This window comes from Solanum verrucosum, unplaced genomic scaffold (assembly GCF_900185275.1).
Source record: "Solanum verrucosum unplaced genomic scaffold, falcon-dt-bn FXZP01000185.1, whole genome shotgun sequence".
NCBI lineage: Eukaryota > Viridiplantae > Streptophyta > Magnoliopsida > Solanales > Solanaceae > Solanum > Solanum verrucosum.
Genome location: NW_026020228.1, coordinates 1,043,133 through 1,059,789, shown reverse-complemented (window position 1 = coordinate 1,059,789; position 16,657 = coordinate 1,043,133). Strand labels below are relative to the sequence as shown.

The 16,657-nt window shown below is 36.9% G+C and overlaps 2 protein-coding genes across 2 annotated transcripts in view; both read right to left on the bottom strand.

The window, feature by feature from the left end:
* The window catches only part of LOC125831899 (N-terminal acetyltransferase B complex auxiliary subunit NAA25), a 60,602-nt gene extending 55,993 nt beyond the window's left edge, over positions 1-4,609 (bottom strand). Inside the window, exons 1-3 of the mRNA XM_049511026.1 lie at positions 4,180-4,609; positions 3,980-4,098; positions 3,826-3,900 (exon numbers count right to left, since the gene is read on the bottom strand). Of these exons, the coding sequence (XP_049366983.1) occupies positions 3,826-3,900; positions 3,980-4,098; positions 4,180-4,483 (498 nt within the window). The 5' untranslated portion in view covers positions 4,484-4,609. The remainder of the gene's footprint in view (positions 1-3,825; positions 3,901-3,979; positions 4,099-4,179) is intronic.
* A 6,899-nt stretch (positions 4,610-11,508) lies between these two features.
* On the bottom strand, positions 11,509-13,852 carry LOC125831902 (uncharacterized). Its single transcript, XM_049511028.1, has 2 exons — positions 13,816-13,852; positions 11,509-13,081 (listed from the first exon to the last, which is right to left on the bottom strand). Exon 2 carries the CDS (start codon positions 13,079-13,081, stop codon positions 11,654-11,656), a length of 1,428 nt encoding a protein of 475 aa, XP_049366985.1. The 5' UTR covers positions 13,816-13,852; the 3' UTR covers positions 11,509-11,653.
* Positions 13,853-16,657: the final 2,805 nt, after the last annotated feature.

Below are 16,657 nucleotides of genomic sequence, written 5' to 3'. Positions count from 1 at the left end.
ATGTACTTTATTAGGCATAGTTATACATAGATGCTCTATAGTATTTACATGATTTATGTGAATACTCCAAATATGTCCATATAGTTCTGATGATCTGTTTTTTTATGCAGTAAATAATTCTATTAACATTTGGGGAAACCCCGTATACAAGTCAAATACAAAAAAGAAGAGAACCTACACCAAAATATGGTTCTCACCAAAAGAAATTCAATCCTCTATTTAAATTGGGACCTTGTAAGTACACCACAAAGCAACTAAGGACAAAATACTACACTGCAATTTTACATTCCATTCCTTCAAAGGCCCTCCTATTTCTCTCTTTCCAAAAGGCCCACGTGATTATGAAGGGTGCAACGCACCAAGCCCTCGGGCATCTCTTCCCTCTTTAATGAATCCAACCTTGCAAAGCCTCTTCACTGTACCTGGCATGACCCAATGCCTCCTAAACAAATTGAGGGCCATCCTTTATAACCGACTAGCCACCTTACAATGCAAAAGAAGATGATCTACACATCCGCCTACACTTTTACTTATGAAATGCCAATTGACATAGGTGATTCTTTCTCTTTCCCAGGTTCTCTATTATTTAGATCACACCCCTTACCGCCAACCATGCAAAGAAACAAACCTTCCTCGATGCTCTATGGATCCAAATGGGGTCGTGGGAAAAGTACCTTCCTTTCTCCCTAGCAAACACTTAAAAAATATTAATAGCGAATAATCACTACTCTCCCACTACCTCTATATATCTGATAAGTTGTTTGGTGTCTCTAGTCCGTACAAAAGATCTATCAAGTTATGAAATTCTCCAATCTTCCAATCTTGAAGGTTCCTAGTGAATAGCACCCCATGAGACCTACAAATTTGTTTGACTTTCATCCCTCTAGCATGAACAGCGATATAAGTTAGGGAAGGCGTCCTTCAACTCGATCTCTCTGCACCACTTATGTGCCCAACAACTAATCATATGCTTATGTCCCCAACCTTAAAAGAGATATGTCTACAAAAATTTCCAACCCATTCATGATACTCCCCCACAAACCACACCCAAAAAGAGTTACAATGTTTCTAGTCCTTCGTCCAGCATCTACTGTTCCATATTTTTCCGCTACCAGGCCCCTCCAAAAAGCATTATCCTTCATCCCAAATCTATAGATCCACTTCCCCAACAGGGCTTTATTGAACACCTTGAGATCTTTAATGAGAACCCCATTCATTTGGAGATGTGACAACTCTCCAATTCACAAAGTGGAACTTCCTAATGCCTCTCGTTGAGTCTCATAGGAAGTTACGTTGAAGTCTTTACAATCTTTCAGTCACTTTGTTGGGGGCCTGCAGAAGTGACATAAAATATGGTATGAATGTTAGAAAGAGTGCTTTTGATCAAAACTTTCTTACCCCCTTCCGACATATAGCTCTTTTGCCATCCCTCTAGCCATTTCTCAACTCTCTCAATCACCATAGTTTACATTGCGAGATATTTATACTACCAATATTCAAAAAGGGGTATAAAACTGATTGTTATCATAGAATGTTTGCCATGAATACTCACGATGTTCTCCCCCTCACGTATGAGATTTAAGGACATCTGTTGTACATGTTATTTTTCCTGCAACATACCTTTCTTTTATAGACATGGTGAGAAATATAGGAGAAAAATATTATTGACTTAGGTATCTACAATATTACATTAAGACCCTATTTATAGAAACTAAATTAGACTCCTTTTCCAACTAGGACACTACAATACAATCTTTTTCTAAGTAAGATTCTATATACTATTTTCAATTTCTATTCCTATTCTAAGTAGGGTTGTATATATTATTCTTGTTCCTATTTCTATTCTTAACACTCCTTCTCAAGCTGGTGCATAGAATTCATATATACCTGGCTTGTTACAAATGTAATTACTGCAAGGACCGATGAGGGGTTTGGTGAGATATTTGCAAGTTGATCACTTGACTTCACAAAATTGACAATCAATCTCAATGTGCTTAGTCTTCTCATAAAATACTGAATTTGATGCATAATGTCGTTAAAACACAGAGTGATAAATTCCTGAATTATAGTGTTGAACTTTCAAACCAAACTTGAGAAGATTGTTTCAAACCATAGCGTGACCTTACGTAATCCACATACAAGGCTACTAAACTCCCCTGAGAAACAAAATTAGGTGGTTGCATCAAGTATGGTATGTCATATTTTCTTGTTATGCTTCTCCACGTTCCAACAACACTAGTTGATCAGGCAGTCTTCGCAATGAATGGCATGATAGGGTGAATTCCATAAAGACTATGAGACATGTTCTAGACATCTCTTCCATAGGACAATGCAAGGAAAGATGATTACATCCTCCAAACTAGACTATAAAGCATCGATTTCTCCATGCAAGGCTCATTTCATGAGATTATACTGCATGAGGAAACATATCACTGCAACAACGTGCATTGTATAATCCTGTAAAGTGGGGTTTGCGGAGGCAAGAGCGTATGCAGACCTATTCTTACCTCAGAAGTAGCAAGGTTGTCTCCAATAGACACTTGGCTCAAAGGAGGCAACACATCACTTTTGGAGGAAATTTAGTTAGCCCCGTTTAATAAGACTATCTTGTGTGAGGCAAGCTTTACGTCGTACTATCCATCATTACTTCGTCTATATCTCAAACCTTGCGAATGAATACCTTTTACATTGCATCCCCATTCACCATGTCCTCTATTTGTGCATTCAAATAAATTTTCTCCAACGTATGTATTAGCGTCAATAGTTCTTCTATATCCCATTCTTGACAATTAATTATACTCCACATGCGACCACTTTATTGCTAATGAGGTCGTAAATTGAAAAACAATTGTCCGTAAAGTGCGACTTAGGTTTTAGATTTTGGGTAGTAGTAACAAACTTAGGCAATTACATCCATCGTCTCAATGTTGCAATGAAATTCATCATCTAAATGCTTTTTATGCTCATTACGAAAGCTCTAAGATAATTGTTGGAGATTTCTATCCAAGGTTGATTATTGAGGGGGTTTGACATAACGAGTTAGACTGATGAAGAAATTTCAACTCCGCACCTCTTATTTGTGAATGATAATGTGACTCTTCGTGAATCTCAATAACAATAGGTAAAGAGTGTTGTTTAGTATCTTGATTTGGTTCGAGGAAAAATATTTGGGAACTAATGCTAAACTGAGAAGTACAAAATATATGTTGTCTAGCACGAGATGATGGATGTTGAGCTTCCGACCAAACATTTGGTTCTACCTTTAGGATAAAGATTCAGGGATGAGGAGTGTTGACGACAAGCGTCAATTTTGGAATAACATTATTGGGATAGAAGAATCAATATTCTCAAAAATTGATAAAGTCAAACTTGTTAAGCATCTTAAATACTTATTTCATTCTTCTTAAAATCAGCAGTGAAATTCATCTGCTAGAAAACTTGATCCCGATACGTAACATTGCGAGGCAATCCAACTTGAATGAGTGAAAATGATGATTTTTCCACATTTTCACAAATCATTCAACTTTGCGTTTGTGAGCTTTGCAAAGCATAGCTGATCACAATACTCAATAAAAGGAAGAACTATGCGGTAGACTGACCACCAACGTAAAAAAAAAACACCTGCATAGAGCAGAATGACTATGAAGACCATACCTAATTAGGTATTAGTTGATTTCTTGATAGACTTGCTTCAGCATAGGATTAGAATTAGTTTTTGACCTAAAGTAAACTTAAAAAGGAAGACTAGAAAACAAATAGAAGCAAGACCTGAATTATGTTTGTGGTGGTGGAGCAAAAGTAATGAAAAAGAAGTGAAGAGAGAACCTGCAATTGAATGCTGCACACTGCCCAAAGTAGGAACCTTTCTTCAGCAGCAATCTTGTACATTTTAATAGCTATCTACAAAGGATTAAGGAAATGAAATGTGAGGTTGAGTTACAAAATGTAAAAAATTGTAGTTGATAATTGTGGTGCCAACCTGTTGTTGCTTGACAAAGGAATATTGACGCACATAGCAGTTGAAGAGACCCATCATTAGATCCAAGTTATTTGGAAATTTGGCGTAAGCATACTCGTAGCAACTTGTGGCCATATCCACTGTGAAGATAGAAAAGAAAATTTTAAAAATATTAATGAGTGAGGATTTGAGTGGAAAGGGAGAAAAAATAGAGTACTGACAGTGATCAAGTCGTTGGAAGACAATCTGTAGAGTGCTGAGAGTAAGATCATCAATCAAGAGAGAGTCATTAGTGTACAAAAGGTCTTTGGCATTTAAGGAAACCGAAAATGCTTCTTCAGATTTACCCATCCTTTCCAAAACCAAAGCTTTAAGTGCCAGAGCATATGGAGAATTGGGGTATTTGGAAAGAAGAGTGGTGCAGTGCTTCAGAGCATTCTTGAACTGCCGAGAATCAATGGCATCCCAGATGGGTCGAACTCTACGCTCCGGTATTCCACCCGCTAAACCCAACTTTGACGCCATTCCACAAATTCAATTCTCACTTCTCAATTCTCAATTCTGATGGATGGTTTTATCGTCCTATTTTAACCAATTTCAGTGTCGGCTACACCAGAAAACCTAATCCATCCTTATTTTTATATTTTTTTTCTTCCTTAAATAAAAGGATATTATATACCAAAAATGTCACTCAACTATTTGTATCGACACAAAACTATCCTTCATCCACTTTTGGGCCTCCAATATTATTTTTTTGGCTCAAAAATACCCTCGCATTGTATACTCATTAGCTGAATGGAGGGCAATATTGGGCCTCCAATATTATTAGAGCGAAGGACATATATGCTCTAGTTTTTTGACGGCAAGGACATCAATGTTCTAAAAGTATGACAAAAGGTATTTGCATACCATTTACGATAGTTCGGGGGTATATTTGTCCTTTTTCCCTAATTTAAAAGCATTTTAGGCTCTTTTTCATTAAAATAATTTGAAATTATTTAATATATATATTCACATGATTGACTTAATTTTGAATTTCATAGTAAATTAAAAATAAAAAAAAAAGTTAGGCATCTACTCTCTATACTCCTCCCCTCCCCCATCACTTCCTATCTCTTCTATTTTTTTTCTATTTGGATCTTGTCCACCATTTTAAATTATTATTTTTTCAATTTATGAACACAAGAGAGAGAAAATAACGATGCATTCATATAGAAATAATTAGTTCAATAAAAGATTACTTAATTAATTAAATATGTACCAATATTGCATTTTTTTTTGTGTATCCAAAATTCAAAATAAAAGAATAAAAATATTTGTTTCTCTTATCTTTGCCCTCATCCCGCCATAACAATAATATAAATTAAAAGAATATAAACATGTAAGTTCATTTTAAATTTGAGTCTCGAATATCCTAATTAACAATAAGAGATTAAAAAAAAGAATAAAAGAGAGAATGACCAAGACATTTGGATAATTGATTTAAAAATATTATATTAATAAAAATAATAATATTTTTTAGATGGACAATCAATTGGTGTGAGTATGGGTTTTAGTTGGATCCCCATTTATGACTTGGGTTACGTTATAATAAATTGGGGTTGATTTAAAATAGGTCAATAGGAAGATATCATGAAATTAAAAAAATCAATATTATTTTCAAGTGTATTGAGTCAAAATATGAATCATGTGTGGTTTTATATAAAAAAAAAAATATGATTTTTATTATTTATTTGAGAAGGTTTAAATTTTGACCAAGCACATTAAGTAAGTTAATAAATAAACATTTAATAATTTTACTTTAAGGGAGCTATTAAAAATAAGACAAATATGAGCCAAATGATTAACATCGAGGGTACTTGAGCCAAAAGGTGGACACCAGGGATATTTTAATTCAATTATTGGAAATGGATCAGATATACCCTCCGTTTGGTTTTGGGGTCAAAAGTGACCTTTGGTGTATTGGCTCATCTTTACCCCTCAAAACAAACAGCTACCATGTCACTTTAAAAATCACATAAAACAAATTTATTTTTGCTAACTTGGAAATTCAATTTTTATTTTTTTTAAAATATAAATCTAAAACATAATTTGCCATCTTCATTATTCCACCTCTTTCTCTTTAATTCCTCATTGTGAAGAATTGAAATCACTTAAAACAATCAAATAGATAAAATTGTGAAAGGATTTTGACTTATGGAGTACTCCCCCTAGGTTACATTTCATATAGCAGTAATTTGATCGGATATGGACATATTGTGTTTGATGAGATGATGTGGTTGGGATAGCTCCTACGATCAAATCTTTCATATTACTCATATCAGTCTACTCAAGAAATAGTAACGTGTCAAAATGTGAAGAAATCGTATATCAAATGTAGAAATTAAGAGTGAAATGGGATTTATGCACCCCGGGGTTATTCATGCTATTGTCAATTCCTTGATCTCCCTCCAAGTTGTGAGGACCTCATCAGTTCTAAGTCGTTAAGTGAACGTTGATTCCTCCATTGGAATTGATGCACCATTCGCATACTCAAGTGGACCAGTATAAGCAAATAAGCAATCATTACTTCATTGTAAACACAATACATGTTGTCAGTTGCAAACAATCCCATTTTGACTCTGATTTCCTATAGTCATTTGATTCAATATCATCCAAGTTATCCATTTGATTGTTTTATGTGATTTCAACTCAGAGTAGGCACCAAAGTTATGCAGATTGGAGGAGCCGACCTTTGAGACTCTCTGTTGGTGATTGGGTATTCCTCTGTGTGTCACCCATAAAGGGCGTGATGAGGTTTGGGAGGCGGGGCAAGCTTAGCCCCAGGTACATTGGGCCTTTTGAGATACTCCGGACAGTTGTGGAGGTTGCTTATGAGTTGGCCCTACCTCCAGCATTTTCAGCCATCCACCTGATTTTCCATATCTCGATGTTGTGCCAGTATGTTCATGATGAGTCCCATGTGCTCCAGTATGATGCAGTCGAGTTGGATGACCGTTTGACATTTGTAGAGGAGCTAATTGCCATTCTAGCTAGTGATGTGAAGAAGTTGTGCTCGAGAGCCATTCCTGTTGTTAAGGTCCATTGGAGACATCGTCTAGTCGAGGAGGCTACCTGGGAGACCAAGCAGGAGATGCGAGAGCAGTTTCCCGGCTTGTTTGAGCCTTCAGTACTTCTTGACCCTTACTTTCGGGGGAAAAAAGGCCTTTTTAGTAGTGGATATTGTAATGACCCTCCTGGTCATTTCTATGTTTTGCCTTTGGTGTGTCATTTAGAGTGTTCCTATAGCGACCCCAAGTCATTTATGACTTGCTGGGATTGACAGTTCGGTCACCTGGTCGTTTGTGTGACTTTTGTGCGAGTTTTAGTGTTTTTGGAGCTTATGAACCTTGAACGATCGTTTTCGATCAAAAGTTCAAGAAGATGACATCAGAATCCAATTTTGACGATTCCATTAGCTCCGGAAGGGTCATTTTAGGCTAGTATCATGGTCAGCATGACTCCCGAGGTTTTCAGTATGAGTCGGTGCGATTAGGCGTTTCAACTTTAAGTTTAAGCCTAAGTTTGACTTTAGTCAACATTCTGAGTAAATACACTCGGATGAGAATTCCGTCAGCATGGTTAGTTCAGGAATGTCGAGTTTGGTCTAGATTGACCCCTCTTTTGTGTCCCGAGGTTTCTGATATTTTTTCGAGCCCTTGTGTGGTTTTTTACTTAAAATAACATTTGAGTGTGAGATCCACTTTTTGTCAAGATGACCTCTTATGGAAATTTTGATTGCGCCATTGAGTCCGGAATATCAAATTTGGTACGATTGTATATCTCGTTTGTGTGCATGGGGTTCCAAACGAGTTCGGAGCACCCCGTCGGAGTTTTAAGTTTTGGAAAGAAATTGCAGAAAAATCTGCTATAAATGCAAAAAATATAAGCAACCCTTTCCAAACTTAAAACACTCATAACTCTCTCATCTCTCAACCAAATTAGGCGATTCGAAATTCGGGAGCTTCGTATTTTCGGTTGCTTAACTGTAGAGTGTTTGGAAGTTGTTGGGTGCGCGTCGTTCGAGGTAAATTTGGTTATAAACCTGACTGTTAGGCCCTTTTTCGAGCTTTTATTTTTGGCATCCTTATTTTGGTCATATCTCACTGATTTTAACTCGGTTTTGGGTGATTCGAAGTCCCACATGTTGGGAATTGTCGTGGCTTTGTCGTAGAGTGTTCAAGAAGTGCTGGGCACCTTTCGATTCTCGTAACATTCAAGTTTAGACCGCTGTATGTTTTCTTTTAAGTTGATTAAAATTTGATTTTTCATTTCATGTTGGGTTTTACTGCGTTTTGAGCCAGGAATTGTGTTCCATTTTGGAACACAAGTTCGGGGTACTATTTTGGGTCTCTTGACAAAGTCAAATCCGAATAGTTCGGTGCGGGTCCCACGATTCACGTTTTTACTCCAAATTTGAACCGTCTCCGTTTGTTGTGATTTTGGTGTCTAAACGACCGTACTAACGTTGTGACCCTATATTCGATAGAGTGGCAGTGTTCAAGGGTCGTTCGGGACGGAAAAACTCTGGCAAATTGATTTGTAGCGTGCGCAGTCGGCCTTAAGGTAGGCTACAACTTCCTTTCTTTTAGATTGAGCTTAATTGTGTAAAAACATGTCGATTGGAGTGAATTGGGGTGGGTACCAGTTTCCTACTTTACTTTGATTAGATACCTTATGTTAGGATCGATTGGCCATATTTCGGGTGTAGTATCATGTTAACCGGTTTAGTAGAGTTGCATGCTTATGTGCTAAATGTTATTGTATGCTTGTATGCTATGCGTTGTATGCCTTGTTTATCCTTAACCGTAAGCATGATGTCCTTAGTCTAGGTTAGGCTAGCATTGTCTTAGACTTATGACCCGTGTGGGTTGGATAGCCTTGACTTTCTATCGACGTCGTTCGAATGACTTAGCTTCTTGTAGACTGGAGTAGCAGACTTGAGTCTGATAGTTTGAGCCTTAAATTAGGCGTTATCGCTGCTTGCTGCACTTTTGTATCTTTTCCCTCTAGTCCCAACGTGTTCTCGAAGGTTTGGTGCATCACTAAAGGTGAGGGATTGAGATAGTATAGACTTGGAGCCTTTTCTCTGATTTCTTAGAGTGGACGACGTTCCATGGTGGCTGTTGTTGGATTGGATCATATTAGAGATACCATCACCCCCGGGGTCGTTCTTTCTAGCTGGGCTGGGAGTGTATCGCTGGCTGGGTTGACTCGGTGATATCGGCGATCGCCCCCGGACCTCTCTTTCTAGCTGGGCTAGGAGTGTGCTGTTGGCTGGGTGTCCCCGAGTCGCTCTTTCTAGTTGGGTTGAAAGCTGACTGCATAGTAGGACGACTCGCGATATGTACCTCACTCACGGGTCCCTCTTTCTAGCTGGGCTGAGAGTGGACTGTTTGGTTGGGTGCCCCCTAGGGTCACTCTTTCTAGCTGGGCTGGGAGTGCACTGCTGGCTTGGTGGAGTCTGATGGATTATCTTGGTTACTTTGGGCTGGGAGCCCGGTTTTCTTCTTTCTCATTAGACTTAGTTATTTTGTGTTCCTGTTGGGCTTATGGGGGTCTGTTCAGGTTTATTTAAACTTGCGCACGAGTGTACCTTTTGGGCTTATGGGGGTCCAGTTCGGTTTAGTTTAGTTGTACTTAGTTTATTTCTGGTATGCTCGTATGCTTTCTTTTCATATCCGTTTTGACCTTTCTGTGTCTAGATTCTATCCTTTCTTATTGTTTTTACCCTTTTTGTTCAGTCGGCCTGTGATGCCTACTGAGTACCTATTGTTTTGGTACTCATGCTACACTCTGCATCTACTTCGTGATGCAGGTCCAATACCAGTTACCAGCGGTGATTAGTTCCAGCCTTCTTTTGCAGTTGTGATTCAGAGACAAGGGCGAGCACTTGGCGTTTTGGGTTTGTCTTGTCTTCTTTTTTTGTTTTAACTAGTCTTTTTGCCTGTGAGACACGCTTTGTTGTGGTCCACTTTTGAGACTTGTACTCTTTATTAGATAGCTCTGTACTAGTGACTTCCAGGTTCTGGGAGGTATTTTTGTAAATATTTATTTTGATTTGCTTCCGCCTTGTTGTCCTTGTTTAGATTATTGTTTCGCTAGTTTCTGCCCTTTTGCTCATTTCTTGATGTTCTGGGTTACGGGTTGGCTTTCCTACTGGTAGGGCATAGTAGGTGCCATCATGACTCGAGAAATCAGGTCGTGACACCATATATCCCATGATATGAAAATTTAGGTTATCCATAACCTATCAAATTGAAGGTATTTGAGTCTAGCTTTCAATGTATCGAACCATTTGTCAATCCAATATTTATACACGAAGTTATGCTCATTTTATTAGACACTATCTTGTTGTGTGCAAGCCACGCGCCAGGTGCGTGATAGCGCTCAGAGGCTACTATTTTTTTGTGCGCCTAAGACGCTATTTATGTCAGTTGACAAAAGAAGGTTAAAAAAATTTTGAAAATGGGAAAAGGTGAATTGGAAGCAAGCTCTAGTCATGGTCTATACATTTGTAGTTTGGCTTTATGATTTATAATCAGAAGTAAAACTCTTCGCGCTATAGTTTGTCAAAAGTCATTTGGTTTAATTGATTTTGAGACTAGCTTGATAATTTGTTTTGGTTGTGATGCCTTATGCGGTAAAGCTTTGATTCATTCTTGTATATGCTTGTTGTCTAGAACTTGCTCCAAACTGTATTTCAAGGCGAAATTCTAGATATGAGTTGGCTTGAAAGATGAATCCGTACCCTTTTTGATTAGCATCTCTACCCCAAATTTTTCCCTCCATTGATGTAATCTTAGTCATCCCCATTGAGCCTGAACCGAATTTTTTGGCCACCATGATATATACCTTGACCGTTTACAATCCTATGTTTTCGGCACCCTCATGTCTCCCTAGTTGTTAATGATTTGTGATGTAGGCTAAAAAACCTAAGTTTGGGGGAGAAAAAGTGAACGAGTCGTGTGTAGGCAAAAGCCTAAGTTTGGGGGCTTCTGCACCAATAAAACAAAGAGGAGAGCTAAACGCATAGAGCATCATAAGCTTCAAAATTAGATGTTCTGAAATGAGTTCATGGATGAAAGAAATTAAAGAAGGAAAACAACAAAATTGTTGGTATTAGCTCAAAGTGTGCACATGCCTTTGGTGAAAAGAAAAATGGGTATTTGAAATGAGTAAACATCCTGAGAAGCGAGAAATAAGGTGGAAGTGACCAAATTATACCATACCTTTTGCCAAAGCCTAACTTAAACCTGAGCCTTGTCAATCTATATTAGTGGCGATCTACATATAGAGCAAGCCTATGGTTTAATGTGTTTATATTTGAGTTGCAACTGGGAAGATCTGTAGCATTTTTAACCAGTATAATAGCTCACAGTTAGTAGAACCACTACCACTGGATGTGGAAATTATGGGCGGGGACTTTCAGAAGTAAATAAACTAGTACATACACATTAGCATGTCAACTGATTTATCCAAGAGCGGAGTAAGCTTCACCATCGCCATTAATAAAGATGAGACAGTTTGCCAAAATCTAAATACAAACAGAGGTGTGTTCACAACATACAACCTAAATGATGCCTCAAATTGGTTCTTTACTGATTTTTTAAATCTTTACCAATCTGAAACATCATAAAACAGACATTTAAAAAGTTAAAACAGAGACCACCATCTCCTGCCATTGTTATTAACCTGCTGAGAGGGCAAAGGCTGATTAGTACGTCTCCCTTGTGAACAGAATATAGGGAGACTAAGGCTCCTCTCCATCAACGGGTTTCCTAACCAGAACATCAGAAGGACTCCAACAACAGGAGCAGCAGCTGCAAGAAACCATCTTCCTCGTGCACCCTCACTACTAGATTGTTGATTGACAGCCTCATTATGGATCACTTCTCCTGATTCTGTTCTACTGTAACCAAATTCATCATTTTCACTGTCACTGCTATCTGGAGATCCATCTTCATTTATTTCATGCTGTGGGTTTCGATGTATCACCAAATTACTGGCCCTTTGCTTTCTGTGCTCATAATCCAGGTCATCAGTTGGAAGTTCATAGCGGCAGAGAGGGCACGAGTTTCTTGACGCTAGCCAAGGAAAAATACAGGAGGGGTGATACAAGTGAGAACAAGGAAGTCGGTTTACAACTGTGCCAACAAAAAGAGAATCCTTGCAGATTGCACAAGACAAACTGTCCAGCTGTTCGTGGTCTTCTTTAACAACCAAACACGGCAGATCATTTAAAACAGAGACAGCTGTAGGTGGTGCTCCTCTTCTTAAACCATCTGTTTCAGCGAGATGCTCCTCAAAAGTTGTAGCATCAAGATAGTCAGTAGCATCAGTCTGTTGGAATTGTTCTAACTCATGTGAGTGGTCAGTAACAAGTCTTTGACTGCCCTCGGGAATTCTGAAATGAACTGTACCCAGATATTCAGAAGAAAGAAATTGTCCTTGCCAATTTCCAGGATTTAGGTGTAATGACCTTGGTAGTTGAGCTCTAGCACCCACAGAGTGTAGTGCATCAGTATCAACCTCCTCCCATTCATTATCAGAGTTCCAATTATAGATACCAGCATGCATGGGGTCAATATCAGTATCAGTATCAGTCTCAAAGTCACTCCCTTCATCTGAGTGAGAAGAATGATCATTATCAAGGTAACTATTACCATCAACAGAAGCATCAGAGTTCCCTCCATAAGAGATGGAGTCAATTTCACTATTAAAGTTCCTATATCCACTGATGGTGACATTTGATTCAGTCTCCCCAAAGAGAGAATCAACACCATCACCTTCGGCGTCGGAATGAACCCTCCTCCACCTCCTAGACTCACTTGGAGTGGTCCGGGAACTGGTGTACAACCTTTGATAATCTCGCATGGGTGTCCCAAGATCCTCCAGGAGTAAGAATTTACAATCACCACATATATTTATAGCTTCAAAGTCAGCAGCATCATTATCTGATATGAACAATCTATGACATAAAGCACATGAAGGAGAGAATCCAGTTTGGGCAATAGCCAAATTGTTAGTCATGTGGCCAAGCAGAGACAATTCTGGTGAAACAGAATGTGAGTTTGCATCCATCTGCATACAAATAGGAATTAAAGAAACAGATGAATATTCAGCAACTGAAACATACACAAAAGGAAAAAGCAAGTGGGAAGAGGAATGAGTTAGACATTTGTGGTGATTGAGAAATGAAAACAGCATGTACATGGTTCAACAACAATGATTGGCACCCCTATTCTTTACGAAGCTAAAATGACATTGACTTGCCATCCCATCACAGCTCAAAATGTAGAAGAGATATATGTATGATTAAGTTGAGACACAAACTAAAGAAAAACAACCAACAAGCATGTGAATTGAAAAGGGCGGAGTGCATCGCATGATGTAATGCATAATGTGAGTGTTTTGGGAAGTTGAAGGTTGAGGCTGGAACTCTTCAACAAATGTTTTTCAACTCTGTTTGAACTTTTTTGTTTATAAAAAGAAGATATCCTAGGCGCAATAGAAAAGGGCAAAATATAGTAGTTATGGAAACATAATCAAGTTGTTAGAGATAATAATTGGCAAAGTTGCAAGTTGTGGGAGATTGATTTATTAAAATACAAGCCAGAGTAATTAATTCTTGAGGATTAAGGCCCTCATTTTTTTGATTAATAATAATAGCAGAAAGAAAGAAATGATTAGATTAGATAGAGAGCGGGATCGTGAAATGTGTGTGACTGAGAAAAGGAATTAATAGAACAATAATTATGAGATTATTAAGCAGTAAGTAGATAATTAAAATTAGAAAAAAGGAAATTAGGGCTTACCCAGAAGAGAAGCAGAGATAGAAAACGAAGGTGGAGATGGAGGAGGGAGGAGGAGGGTTCCGCATGAGATGAGATTTGGTCAATCACCAAATACTAAAATGTTTTCCGACAACCTTTTATTTATTTATTTATTTATTTTAAGGATGGGCTGTGTATGTGTATGTGTGTGGATGACATGAAAACCACTATTCATGTACAATAAACCATCACCACTCTTCTTTCTTGGGGTTGGGAACCTAAATAAACCACAAAAATATAAAAGTGACCAAAATAAGTCATTACTTTAGTAAGTAACTAAAATAAGTTTGTGGAAGAAAAAATTCCACTTTATCTAATATTCTAAACGTTTTCCGTTAGTCTCATAACGTGTATATTTTTAATATAAAACGGAACTATTTTCTACACTTTATAAAATGGAACTATTTCTTACACTTTATAAAGTGTAAGTTTTTCTTACACTTTGTAAAGTGAAACTTTTTTTTACACTTTGTAAAGTGGAACTTTTTCTTACACTTTATAAAAAGTTACTTTACTTTTTCACTTTCTTCTTCTCCCCTTTCACTTTCTTCTTCTCCCCTTTCACTTTCATGGCTTCCAAACTTACACTTTGAAGATTAATAGTTGATGGTCCAATCCGACAACTGAAGCGGCCCTACACTAAAAAATCAAAATCTTGAAAGATTGGAGTACAACATAACATTCCGACCCTACAAATTATATAAATTAGGTATTTTTTTTCATCTCATACTTTCATTACTTTAAAATGATGTTGTAATTTGTTCAAAATTTCAAAAGTATAATAGATTAGATATAAGTTGGAACTTAGCTTCATTACCCATTTGCTACAAATTATACTACCAAAAGTATTAGACATTTACGTTTCTAGTCCCCTAAAATAAAAATCTGCTATAGGAACTTTTGCTGATGTACTTCAGGTACAAATATATGTTAACCAGACCAAAATAGATCAAGTTATGGAAAAAGAACTAGGGGGACGGGGAGAGAAAAAGCTTATAGACAATAAAAAGAGTAATTTTGCTAAGTGGAGAATATAGTTAAGTAATTACAAACCAATATTGCCAACTTTTGGATCATTATGCAATCATGTAATAAGATTTTCTTATGCTAAGCATAAACTAGAATGGTAAATACCTAAAAACAAGGTGATTAAGCGGAACTAATAAATTCGAGATTGGTATACAATTGAGAATACTTAAAGCAAATACACAATGACTTAAGCAAGGGAATACTCACCCATAAACCATAACAGGTTTAAGATTTTGTCCTAATTTGGCAACATGAGGTTCAAAGCAGTCCTGCATAGAAAGACATATGAGAATTAAGATTGGACAAGAACCTTGAATTAGGAAAAATTTAACACATTATACAAGGATAAGCTTTAGATATTCAGCTAATGAGAACAAAGGGATATGTTTTATATATTCAACTGATGAATGAATTTCTTAGAATGTGATTTTATACAAAAACAACAAGAGTAATGGAATGACAATTGAGGTCTAGGGAGGGTAGAATGTACGTAGATATTACACTTACCTCATGGAGTTAGAATGTGATTTTATAGTATATTTAAAATTGAATTATAATAGAAACTTTAGATATCAAGAGTTGTGGAATGAAAAAGAGGGAAGATGGAATATAAGTATTTTATACAAGAGCATTCACACCAATACAAAAATATAAAGTAAAAACTTGGTCAGTTGTGCATTCATCATAAAGACTTAGTTAAGACCATACCTCCAAATGCCACATTAGTAGTAGGAAACGTCAAAAGTGGAGGAAGCTTCAAAATCAAAATCACATTCAAAAAAGAAATATAAAAAAATATGAGATGGAAATAAAAATTGTCTATGTCACTACACCAAAAGAGACCTTTAGCGGCAATTGATTTTCCTTTTAGCGGCAATATTTAATGCCACAAATAAATTTACCGATATTTGATTAAATGCCATTGGATCCAATGTCGCTAAAGCCTTTAGTGGCATTTATGTCGAGTGCCGGTAAAGACCCTTATTATTGCCGCTAAAAGTAATTACTTTTAGAGGCATTTATTTAGCGGCCTTTACTATTGCCATTAAAGCCACCTTAGAAACAAGCATATTTGTGGCTTTTTCTATTGCCGGCAAAAATAATAATTGTCACTCAATTATTGTAACGCCTTAAAACTGATCATAAATTCACCTAAATTCACATATTTAACCCTCTTTTATAACACCAAAAATAAAATTTACAAGAAAAATAAGTTCGAACGTAATAAAGAAGAATTACCAAACTCAAAACAATGTCATTCACTTAAAATAAGAAAAAACAATCTTAATCCATTCACTTTCTTATCTCGTAGAGGTAAAAGAAACTATGAATTATCAAAATAGAAAAAATATGTTCAACAATGGAGAAAATAAGGCAATTAAGCCACTGTTTTTTTCCCTGATGCAAAATGTTGCAGCTTTTTGGATCAGTGTGTCATTCCTTCCTTGAAAGATCTCACCATTTTAATAAGTATACCACTGTACACATATAGCGGCATATGGTTAGATGGAAAAAAATTGATATGACAATTACATATCTTACTCACTAAGACTAGGTGACTAAAATTTGAAGAAATAAAGAAGAAAATGACAATCCACCACTGGATTATGAAGCAGCTCCAAGGAGAAAACAAGATCAATAGTGGATAAATCAATTCAGCAAGATAAATAACGAGCTTGCTAATAACATCATAGACTTCGCAGTAAAATGCTAGAATGAGGATCCAAATGAACTCCCAGATATGAAGGAAGTTTTTGCCAACTTGTCCAATTTGGCTGGAACAACAATGTCAAAT